General features: G+C 34.5%; 1 protein-coding gene across 2 annotated transcripts in view; it reads right to left on the minus strand.

The window, feature by feature from the left end:
- Positions 1 to 19,087, minus strand: part of LOC128983543 (core histone macro-H2A.1-like) — a 112,418-nt gene that overhangs the window by 72,032 nt on the left and 21,299 nt on the right. For both annotated transcript variants that reach the window (XM_054402850.1, XM_054402851.1), the window contains exon 2: positions 12,845 to 12,951. In XM_054402850.1, coding sequence (XP_054258825.1) covers positions 12,845 to 12,951 — 107 coding nt within the window. The remainder of the gene's footprint in view (positions 1 to 12,844; positions 12,952 to 19,087) is intronic.

Genomic DNA, 19,087 nt, shown 5'->3' on the forward strand with positions numbered 1-19,087 from the left:
TTGTTTATCAATACCCATCTACATTTACAAACAAGTTTCAAATATTTAGTCATATTTAAAAACGACAGACAATTCAGTATGTATATGGATGGAAATGTAAGAATAATGGATGGAAATGTAAGAATATTGTGTTTATTTCTTGAAGAGAGGCTTGCAAGAAGTACAACAGGATATTCTAAAGGCGGCTCTTAGAGCTTTTTTCTGAGTTGGAAGACAAACTTAGTTCAAACACTCTCACAGCCCCAGACTGCCACTAAATAAAACAAAAATTGATAAATCAGTCCGTAATAAGCACACAAGGTCACACGAGAATCAGTAAACTTTGAAAGACCTCTTATCACAAAAATTCCTGTGCTAATTCTTCTGGATATGAGCTCTATATGGTCATGAAAGTTGAGCTGACTATCTAAGACCAAACCAAGAAACTAAGAATTGCTGCAAGAAGAGATCTCTTCGCGTGAACAAAACAGTCAGCGGAACGTGTTTTTTTTTTTAGCTGTTAACACATTCACTGCTAATGATATGTAATACTTTTATAAATGGCTAAAAAACATAAACATTAACATGATCATGTTAATTGAGTGACAATATATCTTTAATTAAATAAATTTTATACTATAAATTGTGGATTAAAATATATTATGTAATTATATACATCATGTATTATATATCTGCTAATATACTTATGACGCACAAGTGCGTCATTAGCAGTGAACGTGTTAAAATGGAATTGGAACATTTTTGTTTGACAGCTGTTTCTTGTTGCTTTTGAACCATTGCAAAGCCATATTGGAACTCTCAAACGCTTTTGTCTCTAGATGAGCCACGTCCCTAGCTTCTCCTTTGTGGGCTCATCAGGTTGGCCACTATAACTCCTGAACATTGTCCACAGGCGCTTTCTCCAGCTGCTTGGTGTTCAAGATGCTATTAACTACCTTGATGTTTAGTTAACATTCATGTTAACTACCTTAGGAGATTTAACAGGGGCTGCTGACCAGATCCTGCTTTTGGTGGTGCCTCTAAAGGGTCACATTATCAGTTAGAGCAAGTGCAGCAATGTTAATATCATTATATATTCCTTCATTTTAAGTTATTTTCTTTTTTTAATTTATTTATCACTGTTATTTTCATTAAAATATTTATAATCTATGTCATTAAATTATAAAATGTCTATTACTATTCTTACTCTTTGTTGTTGATTATTGTATGTTGTCTTTCTAGGCCTAATGAAAATCGCATGTAATAACTCAACTAGCTTCTCGTATATTATTTTCAGTCAAATTGATTGAGCCATGCATGTTGCATATTTATCTTTATCAAACATCAAGAAACTTAATGTAAAATAGTTATTGCCATGTACAGATAAATAAATTTTTTTGGAAATATCGTCTAAAATAACAACTCGACTAGTGGATCAAAAATCAAGTTAATTTATTGTAAAACAGAACCTAGATTTTTGTATACATCTTACTTCATCAAAAAATAACAAACTGTTACCAAGGAAATATCATATGTTATTTTCCAACATAAATATTATGGACATTATAATATGAATAAATTATATCTTTAACACACCCCCATAATGTCCATAATACATTTTAGAAAAGTAAGTTTAGTTAAGAGGTCACCATTCCAATGAAAGTTTTCATTTTAACATGTTTCAAGGATAATAAGCCCTTTGTTAAAATATCAGCGGTTTGTTCTTCAGTTGGAATGTAAATGACATCGATCTGTTTCCCAGAGACCAACTGTCGAACATAATAATGGTATCTAGTCTCAATATTTTTAGAGCGTTTGTGGAACATTGGATTAATTACACTTTGATTGTCCACATGTAGTATAGGAATAGACTTTTCTTCAATTGCGCCAATCTCTTTCACAAGACGATCTAACCATACAAGGGATTTACAGGTCTCGCTAGCAGCAACATATTCTGCTTCCATTGAAGATTGGGAAACACACCGTTGAAGCTTACTCTTCCGAATAACTGGTCCACCAAAAAGCTTTACAAGTAGATATCCCGCTTATTGACCGTCTAGTTTCCTTATCTCCAGCAAAGTCGGCATCACTAAAAGCTTCAATAGAATTGTTCCTGCTTTTCTCAAAAGCAATTACATGAGTTGTTGTTCCTTTTAGATACCTTAATATTCTCTTTACCAAACCTATGTGAGATTGAGTTGGTTTATCTTGTGCTTTTGCTCTTGATGCAATCCCAACTGCAAAAGATATATCAGGACGAGTTGCAGATTCTAAGTACTGTAGACTTCCAACCATTTGACGGTAGTTTATGGCATCTGTTACCAGTGGAGAATCTCCAGAATTTCATCCAGGTTCAATGGATGCAAAGGTTTAGCATCTGTCATGCCGTAGCCAGTCGAGGATCTTGTTGATGTAGCCAGTCTGATTGATATGTAAGTAGTCCCCGTTTCTTTTTTTATTTGTAAATTGTAAACCTAAAAAATAAGCCAGCATCATGTAAAACAATTTAAAATCTTGATCTCAGTTCGGTTACTAAATCTCCAACTGCTGCCTCATGGCCAATTATTTACATCATCTACATGAAAAAATACGAACAAGCTATTTCCATAAAACAAACAAGGATCAAAATTGCTCTCTTTCAGATTACATTTCAACAAGAACTCAAACACTTGTACCAACACTTTGATGCTTCTTTCAAGCCATAAATACTTCTTTTCAAATTACATACACGATTAGTTCCATCTTCATATCCACATGGTTGTCTCATATAAACAGTCTCTTCAAGATTGCCATTCAAAAATGTTGTTTTTGTTTTATCTTAACATCAAACTGCTTGATAGTAAGATTGTACTGAACTGAATAGCCTAACATAGTTCGCATCGTCTCAAACCGAGCTAAAGAGCTGAAAGTGTTACCATAATCAATACTAGGATGCTGAGTAAATCCTTTTGTGACTAAACACACCTTGTAACGAATGATCTCGTTCTCAGAATTTGTTTTCAGTGTAAATACCCAGCGGATTATTAATGACTTTTCTTCCTTTTTGTAGATCAACCAAATCATAAGTTTTATTAGCGAATTTCCCATATAAGGAGTAAGCTATTACCGTGGTACTCATGGTAAGACCTGGACCCGGGACCGATTTACTTTTAGAGGCCAAAAACACCATCCGTTCAAATTCATATATACATATATAGGGTGATTGATATAAGTGTGCCAGCTGTTTTATTCGGAAACTATAAGAGATATCAAAATAAGTTAAATTTTGCAGCCAAAGATTTTTTTAGGTGCCTTGTGGTCAAGTCGAAACAAATATTTTAGCCACCATTTTTCCAATATGGCCGCCAACTTTGATTATTCTTATGGAGCATCCTGTATTTTGTGATGTATTCCAGTAGAAAATGTGATTTTAAGACAATTTTAATCTTGTGTTTTTTTTTCATAAACCTAACCGTTTTATATATAATGGTTAAATTTTTGAAATTTTGGCATGAGAAAGAGTTTCGATAAAGGCCTAAGCAAGCAAGCCAGCTGTTTTATTCGAAAACTATTTGAAATTTCACAACTTTAACCATTATTATCTTTGAAACGGTTAGGTTTATGAAAAAAAACACAAGAGTAAAATGGTCTTAAAATTACATTTTTTACTGGAATACATCATAAAGTACAGGGTGTTCCATAAGAAAAATCTAAGTTGGCGGCCATATTGGAAAAATGGCGGCTAAAATATTTTTTTCGACTTGACTACAATTTTTAAAATATAAAATCCAAGGCACTTACCATTTAATTTTTTTTTATATCATGTATAGTTTTCGGATAAAACAGCTGGCAACACTTATATCAATCACCCTGTATACAACAGGGTGTCCCACGACAGGTGTCTCAAATTGATTACGGAAAAACAGCTTAACGTACAAGTATGAAATAAAATTATTTCCGGTTAAATCGACCCAAGGAATAACGTAAAAGTATTTTTAACTTTTTCTCAATACAGAGTGTGCCAAAAACTGAGGGTCACTAGTTCGAATCTTGGAATTTTCCAATGTAAACATATGTCATGTTATACATCATTTTAAAGGTACTAGGTGAAACCTGTCAAAATCGAGGGTTACTTTCAAGGCTTAGGCCTACGTTAATTCATCTAACTGCGATAAATTGGGTGAAATATACATATTTTGAGCATTTAGCATTGTTTAAAGGGTAATAAGTGTAAAAACAATAATGATTTTAATTGCGTTAGTTGCCAAATTTGGTTGATCATTCAATGATTAAAATATTTCCCATACCGTACGTCACCAGAGTTATTACTAGTATGTTATATGATATCTCTTCCTTTGGAAGAACCTTTAAATAGTATTAAAATCGTATTGGTGAGTCTTTTGTAGTTAAAGACTTCTGTGATATCATCAGTGTAATATGATTTTATTTGAAAAGAAAATAATTTTTGGGAAGACATATTGTAACTTCAAAGGGAGGTATATCCGTTACAGTGTAAGTTTGATTTTTCCTTCGTCACGTCGCATCAGTTCATATCGTACTTCTGTGCCAATGAATGAACCCTCTAGGACAGTTTTGAGAAATTCATTGTGGGGTTACTGTTAAAGATGGAATTCCTTGACATGGGGGATGTCAGTTAGTTGTCTCAGCCTTATCAATAACATAAAGTTGTCAAAATAATCTCTCTACGGAATGTTAGGTGTAGTGGAATACTTGAAGTGAAGTTGGCTTTTATTCTTGAACTGTTAGGGGCCTCCTCATTTATATGGTCTTGGCGGCTTCATTGGCAACAAATAATGCAAATGACATAGCAATGGGACATTTCCAAAAAGCAAAAATACTGTAAATTGGCTGTTACGTATATATTGACGTTTACATATTGGTAATCAACGTATCTTATAAAGGATTATGTGATCTAGTTTAAAAGGAATATGTCCTTTCTGTCATGACAGTAGCTGCTTAAATCGAATTTTCTCTTTGTACCATATTTTACAGCCAAAATGTGTTCTTTTCAATAATGTTACCAACCCAGTGCGCCAAAGTCCGTAATATAGGCAGGTGCAATTAATTTGTCAAGATGGGTACCATTTTAGGCAAGGTTTCTATGTTTGTATTTTATTAGACACGATAAGAGCAGATATTTCTACATAAATATTTGATACGTGTAGAATAATATGATAAAATGTAGGCAAAATTTGTGAAAAAGGCAGACACCAACCCGTACAATAGATATAAGATGGTTCAATAAGAAATAATTTAAGAATTGCTGTGATAAAAGGATTTTCCACTGATTTCGTAATGGAACGTTATATTGCAAAACATGACATGATAAAGAGGAAAATCAATTTTAAAATCAGAAAATAACATTGCAAATACGTATTTGGTACAATTCAGTAACTCCCAATAAATATGTGTTGTTTGAAATACAATTTAAAAACGAACATCTGTTTTATTAAAAGTATTATTCTCATGGCCAAAATGTAAACAACTCTGTGGAGGGATCTTTAAAGGTTTCTGGGGCAGAGCCCTAAGGGATTTTGATTAGTTTTTCTTTTGATAACTCATCTACAGACCTGCTAGCAGGTGTCTAGCAGGTGTCTTTGGACACCTCTACCAAGTTTCTACGCCCAGCCGTTCTCTAAAATTTGTGGGGACAAAGTTTCCAATTAAATATTTAAATTACCCCATGTTAATCTTATGGGAGAAAATCCAACTTTGATGGCTTGTGGGGCAAAGCCCGAGGAAATTTTATTACTGGAATTGGTGAAAGGGGGCGTCTACACAAAAAATACTTTATTTTGACACGTCGTTTGTAAAAATCTGTCCATTATTAATGGAGGAGTAGTGTTTCGTAGAAATCGCCTTCACGTATTATATATAAGGATGTGATAGACAAACATTTTGGCAAAAACAGAAATTTATTTTCTTTTTCCGTTTCAAAATGGCGGCAGTTTTTTTTTTTTTATCTATATTTTTTAATACTCTATGTTTCCTATACCAATGCATTTAGCCCTTATCCGGTTGAATTTTCTTACTAGTTATGAAATTAGCTTTACTTTATGTAGTGTCATTCATATGCCTTTGCATTTAACATATGTTTTATAATTTAGTTTGTTGTTGTGGTGATGATGACTCTTGTTGAATAATAAACACATTCTTTACTTGCAGCATTTATTAGAATTTATATTATCTTACACATTATTATGCTACAACTAACGGTTTTTTGAAATAATAAAAATATTTAATAGGCTATATAGATTCCAAAAAAAATTATTTTTGAAAATTTACAAATGCTCATTGTTCAAAATTTTCAAATAGCAACATATGTCAAAGGGCACATCATTTTAAAGGTTTTTAATTTCTAACAACTTTGTAATTTTCACTTACTTCGTATCTCTTTTAGTTTTTGCGTAAATAACAAAAACCGAATTTTCCTATATCAAATGCATGTTATTTGGGTTTAACACTAAAGGCCCTGTTTTGTTAGGTGTTAAACCACGTCAAACCCAAATAACATGCATTATATATAGGAAAATTAGGTTTTTTGTTATTTACGCAAATACTAAAAGAGATAAGAAGTAAGTGTAAATTACAAAGTTGTTAGGAATTACAAAACCTATAAAATGATGTGCCACTTGACATATGTTGCTATTTGAAAATTTTGAACAATGAGCATTTGCAAATTATCAAAAAAAATTGTTTGTGGAATTTTTATCATTTCAAAAAACTGTTATTTGTAGCATATCAAAGTAAACCTAATTTCATAACTAGTAAGAAAATTCAACCGGAGAAGGGCTAAATGCATTGGTATAGGAAACAGAGTATTAAAAAATATAGATTTTTTTTTTACTGCCGCCATTTTGAAACGGAAAAAGATAATTAATTTCTGTTTTTGCCAAAATGTTTGTCTATCAAATACCTTTAAAATGATGTATAACATGACATATGTTTACATTGGAAAATTCCGAGATTCGAACTAGTGACCCTCAGTTTTTGGCACACCCTGTAACGGGAAAAAGTTAAAAATATTTTTACGTTATTCCTTGGGTCGATTTAACCGGAAATAATTTTATTTCATACTTGTACGTTAAGCCGTTTTTTCGTAATCAATTTGAGACACCTCTCGTGAGACGCCTGTATACAGTGTATAAATTAAGTATTGAAACAAATCTGTATTTTATTTTTAAAATTTTCCTATTTTTGACCCAAAAAAACATAAAATTTAGCAATTTCCTTCCAAAACTATTTTGTAGAGCTTAAAAAAAGCGTTACTATGCGCCTAATGGATACACAGAAAATTCCCAAAAAAATTTATTTTAAAATTCCCATGTTATTCTTATAGGGAATAAGTAAACTTGTTGTTGTTTGCTTGTTTATGCGTATATTTTGATCACATTTGGAAAATGCATTTATTTCATACTAAACTATTAAAATTTGACACGAAAACAAAACTTTTTTACCCTCCCTGTTGCAGCAAACCTTGAGTACTCCACAAACCAATGCTATTTAAATAAGGAAAATGTGATATTTTTAAGGAGAAATTTTAGTGTAAATCCAATTAGGCAAATGGAAATTCCCTTAGTCTGCAGGTTTGCTACGGCTGGTGTATTTTAATGAATTTATTTCTTCATCCATAGCAAATTTCCAATCGATGACATGCTCAGATCCAATCGCTTCATCATGCTGGAACTTCGTTTGTAAGTTTTGCAGAAGCTAAAAGCTCATTTTTATCTCTGTCGTTGACACACATGACAGAATCATCTCTATATCTCATAGGGATTTTTATTCCATCAAGTTTTCTCAGGTTATAAGTCTCATCTTGTAATACATCACCTTGATTAGCGTTGTCATCGCTAGGACACAGAATGTCTTGCTCATCAGCATCATTGGTACCTGGATACACAATATCTTGCTCATCTTCATCATGGAATTTATTGTTCTGATCACTGTCAACAAGCTGCTTTCTGGTCTCATCATTTTGAATTGATTGCCTCCTATCAAGGGAATCATTCTCTATATCATTGCCACTCTCTTCAATGTTGAAATATTGTTTATCAGCGTTCCTTCTACAAAGCTCAGGATTGAATTTTACATCATGGCAAACTTCAGCTTTGTTCTTATCTGGGAAATATACTCGATATCCACAGTTACTATACCCAAACAAATATCCCTTTTTGGACACTTAGCATCAAATTGCTTCCTATTTTGTTGAGGTATCCAAGCATAGCACTCACTTCCAAAAGTCTTTAGAGGTTTGAAGTCTGTTTCACCCTTTAAAAATATCTCAATTGGATTATCTTTAAAAACTAAAAAATAGCGATGACCATGTACATCTGGTTCTTCCATTGGCAAACACACATCGGCAAAAATCAACTGTCCAGGTTCATTTGATTTTTCTTGCCGTTCCCTAGCCGCCAGCATTTTTTCATTCGTATAATCGAGAACCGCCAAGGCCATTTTGTAGTTAAACGCAATGCTTTTATAAAATGGCTACAACCTTTTTATTTTTGTAAATATTTTGATAAAACCTTTTTTTCTAGAACTTTAATAAAATTGCCTTTATAAAAATATAATATTTATAAAGGTTTAAATGGAATTTTTTATGTTACCAAATGTAGGTAAAAAAATCAAAATAAATAAATAAAAACTTTGAGTACAACCAAGTTAACTATAGGCCTATGAATAACAAATATTTGATCAATATTTGTGGTTTTTTTTTGTAGTATACAAATTTGTTAGCAAGCATGCAAAATTTGAAAATCCTACCTTGAAAAATAAACTTCTTTTCAGGGTTTGAAATAAATTGTCTTCAGAGCGTTTTGATGTCTACGCTTCACTCAAATGCACTATATAACGTCTAATGCCATAACATGCACAAGAAAAGGAAAGAAGCCTGCAGTTTTTCTTTATGGCAAAGAACAATGATAACACCAACTATTTACAACGTAAAACTACATACATACACTTATCCTAAAAAATTTAAATGGTCTAACATCGTCTAGCACCTATGTTGGCCAAACACGCGGCGTGTACACCTTTCAGGCACTGTAGCTCTGCATATGGTTTAGGATTTCTTTCTTTTTCCACCTGCTGCAATAGCCTACTGATAAGGCTACATACACAGCAGGTTCTATCTTTATACTGGTAAGGTTTCCATTCCAAACTGGTCATTTTGCCGCTGATTGTCTACTCCACCACCCGCTAACTAATACTTAGGCCTATGGACAAGCACCTCTTTTAACATAGGCTACTGTCAGTTATAGATATGTGAACTGAAACCTATTCAGTATTCATGTCTTTTTCACTACAGTTTTCCAAAATATAAGTTCAAAATCATTCTTGAAAAATGTGTAATACAACCTTTTTCTAATACTGAACAGTCCATCGCTCATCGAGGTAGGCGTAGCCTATAACATCTGGTCTGAATGGTCAATACCTCTCATGAAGCAGTTGTACACATATATTATCTCTAGGTTTTCTTTTACAATTACCTGATTATTTATTACTAACTTACTGATTTTGCAACACACTAAGTTGACAGAAGAAGCAGTGGCGGATTTACCATAAGGCACACTAGGCACACAGATGTTGATTGTTGACAAACAACTGTCGACGTCATCTCGGGACATCTCGTCCACCACGAGAGAAAAAAACACAAACAAAGGCAGTCAAAGCTCTTGCTACATGAAGCCCAGACAATGCTGATTCGATTGGTGTGTCATTTTTCATTTTGGACGAAGAGGTGGCCAGTAAACAAACATTTAGCAGACGTCCATGGCGATTTTCGCAATAGCACCGATATAGATGGAGATCATTGATATTTCCCCAACATGCATCCCTTGCAAAACGGTTTATCAAACCTTACATCAATACCTCGTGATTTTAAAAAAGTGAGAACATATCTATGATCTTGGTGCCCTAGTATTTCATGCCAAGACTGCAAATCATTATTTATTTTCTTCAAAATAAAACATTATTCTTTTGGTGGAATGACCTTAACAACCATATTATACAATTGATTATCTGTATTAGATATTATAGCCAAAGCAATGGTTGTTCCGTTTTCAGAAAACACCCATGACTTACCATTGTTTTTCACAGTCTGGTGAATGCCTTTTTCACCTGCTTTCTTCACAGAGAATAAGTTACAGGCAACTTCAGGGCAGTACCAAACATCATCAAACTACCTGTAAGTCCACTGTTTACCATCAAAAACCATAACGTCTATTTTTCCTGACCCCAGGGCCTGAATATGAACACCTTGGCGAGCACTGTCCATCTATTTACGAGTATCAAATGGTGTGTAAGTGGAAAACCAGTCCCAGCTGCTGTTTGTCACATGGTGATTGATCGAGTCATCATTGCAGCATTTTGTATTTCACGGGTACATTCATTTGTTTGTTCTTTTGTGTGACACTTAAAACAAATTATTATACCTGTTCGACAGTTTTTAGATAGATGACCATTTTGCCACATGAAAAACATTTTATCACTCCTAATTTTTGTAAGTATTCCTTTTTGACATTTTTGGCTCCCATATATTTTGGATTTCGTCAAATTTTTCCAGATGTCCATTCATTCCAAGGGTAGGTTCCCAAGAAGTATTGTGGAACTTATTTCTCAATATCAGTTGACCTATATTTTCAGTTGACTTGACATCAAAAATTTGGACAAGTTTCTCCCACATCTCTTTTGATGTAGAGCAATTGCTTACTCTGAGTAGAGGATTCGTCTCAAGGGATAGAACAATATATTTTCTGGCTTTTGCATCGTTTTTTGTCCAATTTACCAATTTTTCTTCGTAATTTTGTGTACCAGCTGTTGGTTTTCTGCATCTTTGCCAGATCTAGTCTGATAGATTGTGTCATAATTTATTAAAAAATAAATAAAACTATATAGAATATTTACTAAAACTTTAGGCCACGTTCAAAAAACTTGGTTTAATGGATGGCATGGCGGACATACACTATCTCACGAGGTGCTCATCCTCAAGTTCTTTTAAGGAGTACAGCAGCCTATTTATTAATATTCCTTAATGATATGATACAACGTCAGATCATTAATGAAGACTAAAAAAGGATTGGACGGAGGATAGAACCCTGGGGAACTCCCTGAAATACAACAGACGAAGCAGAGGTAGCATGACTTCAAATTCCTTGATGAAAGGTATCTGGACTGATTGAGTTCTTCCCTGAAGAAAGGACGACACTCATTCGTGAGCTAAGACCCGTACTCCAAGACGATAAAGTTTGTCCAGGAGAGTGGCTTGATCAACCATATAAAATACTGGGTGTCCCAGAAAGGAATGCACTTTTAAAACTAACAAAACAGAAAAATGGCTTTATTTACAGCAATGTTTCCAAGAATACATGTTTGTACAATTCAGGGAAATTACTTGTGACAGATTACATCTTCCCGATGTAGACCTCTACGGTGCCGGCACTCCGCCAAACGAAACCTTACATCTGCGAGGACTCGACAGCAGAGTTCTGGTGAGATGGCTTCAGTTTCCTCACGAATGTTTTGCTTTAGATGATTGAGGGTAGCAGGAGCGTTGTTGTACACCTGACTGTTTAGATACAACCACAAAAAAATCTAGTGGAGTTAGGTGTGGGCTTCTTGAAGGAGAGCTATTGTCACTAAATCTGGAAATGACTTTCCCACGAAACAGCTTCCTTATTGAAGTCGTGGAGTCTCATGCTGTATACCCATGCTGTATTTTTTAATGCCTGTACTAATTGAGTTTTGTACGGGTGAAACTTCAAATCTTGTTTCAAAATGCGGTGAATACTGGTTCGGGTATACTCAAAGCAGCAGCGTGTTTTCTTACTGATCGATGTCGATTATCCTCTACAGCATCTCGAACACACCCGATATTTTGTTCAGATCGCGCTTCTCTATGGCAACCGATAGGACTAGGTTTCATAGTTGATCCTGTAGCTTCACATTTGTCCACCCAACATTTAATTATAAGGTCTATTATTGTTCAATGATGGCATTTCGTTTGAGATCTTGAAGTCTGTATTGAGCGTGGAAGTGTCGTAATGAAAGAGTTTGGTAATAGTCGCGTACACGGAAAGCACGCTGCTTGCCGGCAAAGCCATCCATGGCAAATGACTTTCCACGGGCATGGCTATAAAACCCTGATAAGCTCATTTTCTTATCTTTCTTGGACATTCGGCTTTCCCCAAAATAAAAGTGCAATCCTTTCTGGGACACCCAGTACTTTAGACAGGTAAAAATTTATTACTAGTGTCTCCAGAATCCAAGGCTCTTGACAAGAATGATATTAAATGATAAACTGCGTCGAGGGTCAATCTTCCCTTTATGAATCCGAACTGGTGAAAAGATGAGATCTATTATTTTACTCCATAAATGACAAGAGCCTGTTCAGAAACAGACGTTCAACAACTTTGGAGAGAGTTGAAACTAAGAACATTGGCCGATAGATGCTACCATTAATTATGTTTGTTTCCATTCTTATGAATGGGCCTGACGATGGTATATTTTAGGGAAGATGTGAAGGATCCTTCTTCAAAGGAATAATTTATCAGGTGGGCCAATGTAGCAGAAACTAGATCATATGTTTCTCTGATCAAGAAATTTCATCTGAGCCACTCGATGGCTTTGGTTTGGGGAAAAGTATGACTTCTTCTACTTCAGGTTTAGTAACAGGGGACAAAAATAAAGAATTGCTTGAGGTACATACATTTAACCAATCTTGGTTATTCTTATTAATAATTAACTAAAATGAAGATACCTACAATATTGTTATCTGGCCAAGGTAAATCTCAAAGCTTCAAATCTGAGTGATATTTTTTTTTGTTTATTATAGGTTACTTAATTTTTAAGGTTTCTTAAAACTTACACAATGCAACTCCTCGTCATTAGCAATAGCTAGCAAAATATGGCGAGGTGTAATACGGCCCTTCTTGTTGTCCCTGGCAGCATTGCCAGCTAACTCCAATACTTCAGCTATAACAAAGGAATAAAGGAAACTGCAAGCATTTTTTTGAAATTTTTGAAATTGCTATTAGCAAATTTCCCTATAGGAAAGTAGCTACAGTATTACCGTAGGTGGCATGGTAAGACCTAGGCCCAGGACCGATTGACCGAAATTTTGGCCAGAGGCCAAAAACACCATTGGTTCAAATTTTTATAGATATAGATATATATATAGGCTATAGGAGGTATATATATATATATATCCAAATAAGTGAAATAATAAAAAAACCAGCGTACCCTGAAATACATTTTTTATCAAACTTATACGTGTTTTGGCACTAAGGCCATGATCACAGTATTAGTTATAAATTTGTATAACTAATACTGTGATCATGATCTTTAAATGGAACTATGGCCGTTTAAAGGTACGTTTACTTATGTAAAATGACTAGGCCTAACCTATTTGTTAGCCTAGGATATTTCCTCACCAGAAAATGTATATCTTACGTCATTTCTAAGTGATTAAAGTAACTATTAGGGGCGGTTTGGGAGCTCGGTATTAGCGCTAGTCTGCGACTAAATCCGAATATTTCCGGTATTTTAGGCTGCCGCCTCGAAAACGGGTTTGTGAGCTCGGGATCAGTAAGGCGCGCGCAGGGATAATCTCGCGCCTAAATATTGTTGGTTTGGGAGTCAAGTAGACTTAGGCGCCAGCCTAAGAGATAGTCTCGGTGGGTTTGGGAGACCAATTTCGGGACTAAGAGATATGTTTTCGTCATAAAAATCAGTGAGTTTAGTCCCCAACTTTAGTCCTGCCAGGGGGCAGGTCTAAGTCGACATCATGCCGGTATTAGCTCATTAGCAAGTTAATTGTTTCAATATTAACTAAAAGATTGTTATATTGGAATTCGTTATTAAATTCCGAACATTTTCATTCCTCTCAAAGTATATTTGATAAAACTTTTTTTTAGTTTTCTGTTGTTCAAAATAAAACGACAATCTTGCAGAAAGCTAAATTTAACGAAAGATTATTTGGTTTTTGTTTTTACTGTTAACTGCAATACAAATATGGACCCTAAATAGAATTTCTTTCAACTGAGAGTTTGGCTATAATCACCCGTACCTTAATTATAAATATTTTATTAGTAAGGAAATAATTAGCAACCACATGCATACCCCCCACTCACCCTCTACGAAAGAGTGAAGAGATAGTAAACAAAACATAAAAAACTGCAAATAGCTCACAGTCATAATCGTTTTCTTTTAATTGCGTTGTGATAGAGCTCAGTTCAGTGTCAGTGTCATTGACCAAGTGCTAGTTACATCAAAATGGAGTACCTAGATTATTTGGAGTATAAGAAAATATATACAGTACCTATATCAATAACCCGCCACAGAAAACCTGCAGACTAAGCGAATTTCCAAATTACCTAATAGAGCTTTCAATTAAATTTATTTAAATAACTTTAGGTTTAACCCTTTCAGTGCTATGAAACGATACATCGTTGTTTTAAAAAAACCCTAAGGGATATAGAGAGGAAGGTTATTTAAAAAAAAAATAGCAAAACGGCCATTGGTGACCTGCATGTTCATAGGATACACTACCAACCACTTAGCTAAAAGATTCGCCCAATCCGATGATTTCGAGGTGTATGTCTAAACCAAGGATTATGAACACCTCACTATGCCCCAGTGGTTGTAGTATATCGCTACAAACACACAGGTCACCAATTATTTACCACACAGGACGGGATTCGAACCCGAGCAGACGAATGCCACTGGCCAAGTGACACACGCCCTAGCCTTCTCGGCTATCTGTGCTTGAAGACTGGGGAGTTAAAAACCGGTATTTAAGCTGTCGCCACCGATTGCGAACAGATGGCCCTGCAGATGGTTGTTCAATGCGTTACTAGGTAGCAGCACCAGTAAGTCACGGACTATTTAGATGCAATCTTTTAGTTTTAGTAGTAGTAAATGTGTTCCTGAGACTTTGCTGCAAAACATTAGTTTCCCTAAAATGGCTATATTACGATAACCTCGTCCAACTAAATCAGGGTTAAATTCAATATTACATTGTAAACTATATGTCTTTTGATTTTATGAGATTTCGGTTTCAAATAATGCTATCAAAACATAAAAATTTATAGGAAAACCAGGAAAATTACAACAAAAACTAAGTTTTATTTAATGTTTATTACAAATACCGGGATTTATCTTTCTTATATATTTTCTTATTGTGTTATTATTCAAAATTAGCCTAATTAATAAAATAGTGACAACATGACAGTTAAAATTCAACAACAGGTAATGTAATTAAAAAGGCAAACAAAAAAGTCTTACAAAATATGAATTATTGGCCTAGCACTGAAAGGGTTAACAAGCACCTGAAACTACCTACGGTGTAGGTATGCTGCTACAGGGAGGGTAATAAAGTGTGTTTTTTAACAAAATATTAACAGCTTTATAAAAAATAAATAAATTTGCCAAGTTTCATAAAAATATATCCATAAACGACCACACTAGAACAGTTAACTTATTCTCCATAAGAATCACATGGGAATTTAAAATTTACAATTTTACCAATAGTCTCTGTAGCCAGTAACCGTACAAAACATTTTAAGATATTAATTTGTTTTTTATACTCTTTAAAATACTCTTTACTCTTTAAAATATTTTTAAGACAAAGATTTATGTTATAGGGGTTAAAATTGAGAAAAAAACTATTTTTATCCTATACAACTCCGGGTTCCCTTGGTCTGATCATGCTGGTTCGCGAACTCATTAAGAGTCTTCCTTAGTGGAAGCCATGTTGGATTTCTTCCCCATAAGAACAATGTTAACTTTGGGTCCAAATATCTCATCAGCAAATTGTCATATAATTATGGATAAGGAGTTAAATTTAAGGAATTGCGGTCCTCTAGAGATTGACGTTTTTTATTTCACAATTTTTAATTTTTATAATGAATAATTGATTATTAATTAGCTTAAAATTAAGCTAATTATTGAAAGGAAATGAAAATGGATTTTCGAAATTCAAAAACCTCAGTCACGAGTCTATTATGTTAAAAATACAAATTATAAATTTCAAAGCTATATCTTAACAAATAACGCCGTTACGTGTCCACAAATGATGTAATGTTTAACATTGTTCTTATTAGAAAGAAATCCAACATGGCTTCCACTAAGGAAGACTCTTAAGGAGAATCGCGCCTAACACTTTCATACCAAATTTTATCAAAATCAGACAAAAATTACTCAAGTTATCACTTTTATGGACGTATATATAATACATTTATATATAGGCTATACATATATACAATTTTGAACGAACAGTGTTTTTGGCCTCTAGGGACATCAAAATAGAAAAGTTTATTGGTCCCGGAACTAAGTGCTACCTACGGTAATAGATACTTCCCTAGGAAAATTAGATAAAAGAGTGTCATGTAAAAAAAGATTTTAAATTGACAACAATTTTTTCTAAGTACCGTACTGTATTAAAAATTTTTTTTTAACATTTACCTTGGCTGCACACAATCATAACCTCCGCAATTACTTTTTATTACTTTTTTTTTGTCAATACCCCTATATTATACTGGGAAATCTATAATATTAAAACGAAACAGGGTTTTTTTATTTCACGATTCTGAATCAACCACTTGACGGATTTTCATGATTTTTGTGTTGAAAGAAAGATAATTTTGAGAACTAGGGAATGTCGAAGCCATAATTTAAGTTTAGGGTTTCAGTTTTTTAGAAATTAAGTTTTAATTTTTAAAAATTCTAGCAGCCGACGCTAGCAATTTAAAGTATTTTCAATGCTGGTTTAACTAACAGCTGGTTTATAACTGTCATTGAAATGTTTGTAATGTAATTACGAGTTGTTTGTTAACAAAAATATTTTTCGTTGGTGTTTGCTTGCATAATATTTCACTTTAAAATGTAGGTAGTTTTCCCTTACCGTGAAGGATCTGCGTTATCAGTAAATGTGTTATTTTGAACTAAACATCTCAAACACTTGCGTTTAATCAAGTTTTGTCGTAAATGCAATCTGTGTAAGTATTTAGTTTATGCATTGCAAATTTCAACTCATATTTGGGAAATATTTTTTCAGCAGTTTATAGCTTAATTGTTAAAGATATTAGTGAAATACGTGTTGATACTTCTTTTTCTGTATGTTTGAAAGTGAGTATGTCGGCATACTAAAATTTTGGTTAGTAATGAAAGCGTCAATCGGTGTAGTAGGTCTCTATAAAACTATTAAATAAACTGCAGAGTGCAGCAGAAACCAAAGTCGACTCATACCATACCAACTATCCCCGTAGTACTGATGATTCAGAAACTTGGGCACTGACCAAAGAACCGAAAAACCTTAATGATGGGTTAGATAATAAAGTGCAGAGAAAATATACAGACCAGTTCAAAATAACGGCCCGGAGGTTGAAATAAAAAAAAGAACAGAGAGCTAAGAGAAATGTGTTAACACCCAAATATAGGGATGCTTTCCAGAAGTAGGTAAAGCTTGGATGGACAGGCTGTGCATATACTTAAAACAGTATATTCCAAGGAGTACCACACGATAGACGGGAAATATCAAGTTATGAAATGCATCCTCAGACTGGGATCTAAATTTTTAAGAGGCAGGTGATAGAAGAGAATCCTCATAAAAGTTTCAGTGGTCATGGAAGTAAGATAAGGTACGGTAAGTACATAAGTAGTACAGTATGCAATTGGAGGTGGAATGTAGCTACTCTACTCAAAACCAGTGTGAATCGGTCGCCAATCTCACTTCAAAATTTTTCAAATCGACACAAATGCTGTTTTATGGTAAAATTATCGGATTTAAAATACATATCGCCATATTTTAGGTCTATATTCGAATGGAATAAATAGGTGGCCACGTTACATTTGTTTATATGGTGATCTTCCCCATTAAAACTGCCAGAAGTTGTGTCTACGCGTGCAAACTAGATGTTCTGAATTATTCCGTTTTAGTTGACAACTCGATTCCCGTACGTAGGACGGGCCACCAGCTCGTTACTGTTTAATTTTGAAGCTTTTTATTGCATGAAACCGAGTTTCCGATGTTAATCCTATGTTGCTCTGTACGTATTTATAAGGTGTAGTACTTAAAAGACAAACTAGTAGTACTTAAGGACAACTGATTAAATAATTATAAATCGTAAAATGAAAATAAAGTTAGATCTTAAAAGAATTTAATATAAACATTTACGGTTCTTCAGTCATTGGGATGTAAAACAACGATCTTACAAAACTACATTTTGCAATGGTACAATGCAGAAACATACACCATAGTCTACTAATTAGCCACCATTGATATACCAAGATAAAATTGTATCCATCTTCAATAAGTGTTCATCTTTTGTTGTTGTCAACGGTAACGGGTTCCGCAATGGCCGTTGCCAACGTCAAAACCTGAATTCCTCACGATTCCCTGTCCATTAAGCCGCGCTGCAACTTAGGCGCGACTATACTTGATCTACGACCATTTCAACTTAGGCGCGAGCTCCCAAGCCTGGTTTCTGGTCCGGGGACTGAAGTTAGGCGCGTACTAGCTGGGCTCGAGCTCCCAAACCGCCCCTTAGAGTATTAGACTCACTTTTAACTGGAAAATAGCGGTGCAAAAATTTCTGGAGGTCACGAATATTAACTAAGATAAGTAGTTTGAAGTTTTTATTTATTCCATTTACATTCGTGTCTGCCTGCGGTCAACTAAAACTGAAATAAAATGACAATACGAAAAACTGAAGAGAACTTACTTTCCGTGCCCGGAAATCAGACTTCGCCTTTCCATAAATTAGCTACCAATATGACTTTGCCATTCGCTTGTAAAAGATCATCTAAATGTGCAAGACTGGTCAAGGCCAGTACAGATCAGCAGATGGCCGGGATTTTGAACAGCACCACACCCACACAAGATGTTTTCTTCGTCTGCTAAGAGACCCCATTTCTGCATGTTTGTCTTGCATTTTGGTACCTCAACCCTGATTCGATTTAGGGTCATCCATACCGTATAATGTAGGCCTCCACCAGGAGCCAGTTCCTCCCTGGCTGGTATGGGAGGGTTAGTCAACGTCACCTCCCACCTTGCCACTCAATTGCTTGAGAGTGATCCATCCAGAACTCGTGTCCGTGATAGAAGCTCTTT

This window comes from Macrosteles quadrilineatus, unplaced genomic scaffold (genome assembly GCF_028750875.1).
Source record: "Macrosteles quadrilineatus isolate MER2022 unplaced genomic scaffold, UCM_ALF_1.0 Scaffold_1__1_contigs__length_201487025, whole genome shotgun sequence".
NCBI lineage: Eukaryota > Metazoa > Arthropoda > Insecta > Hemiptera > Cicadellidae > Macrosteles > Macrosteles quadrilineatus.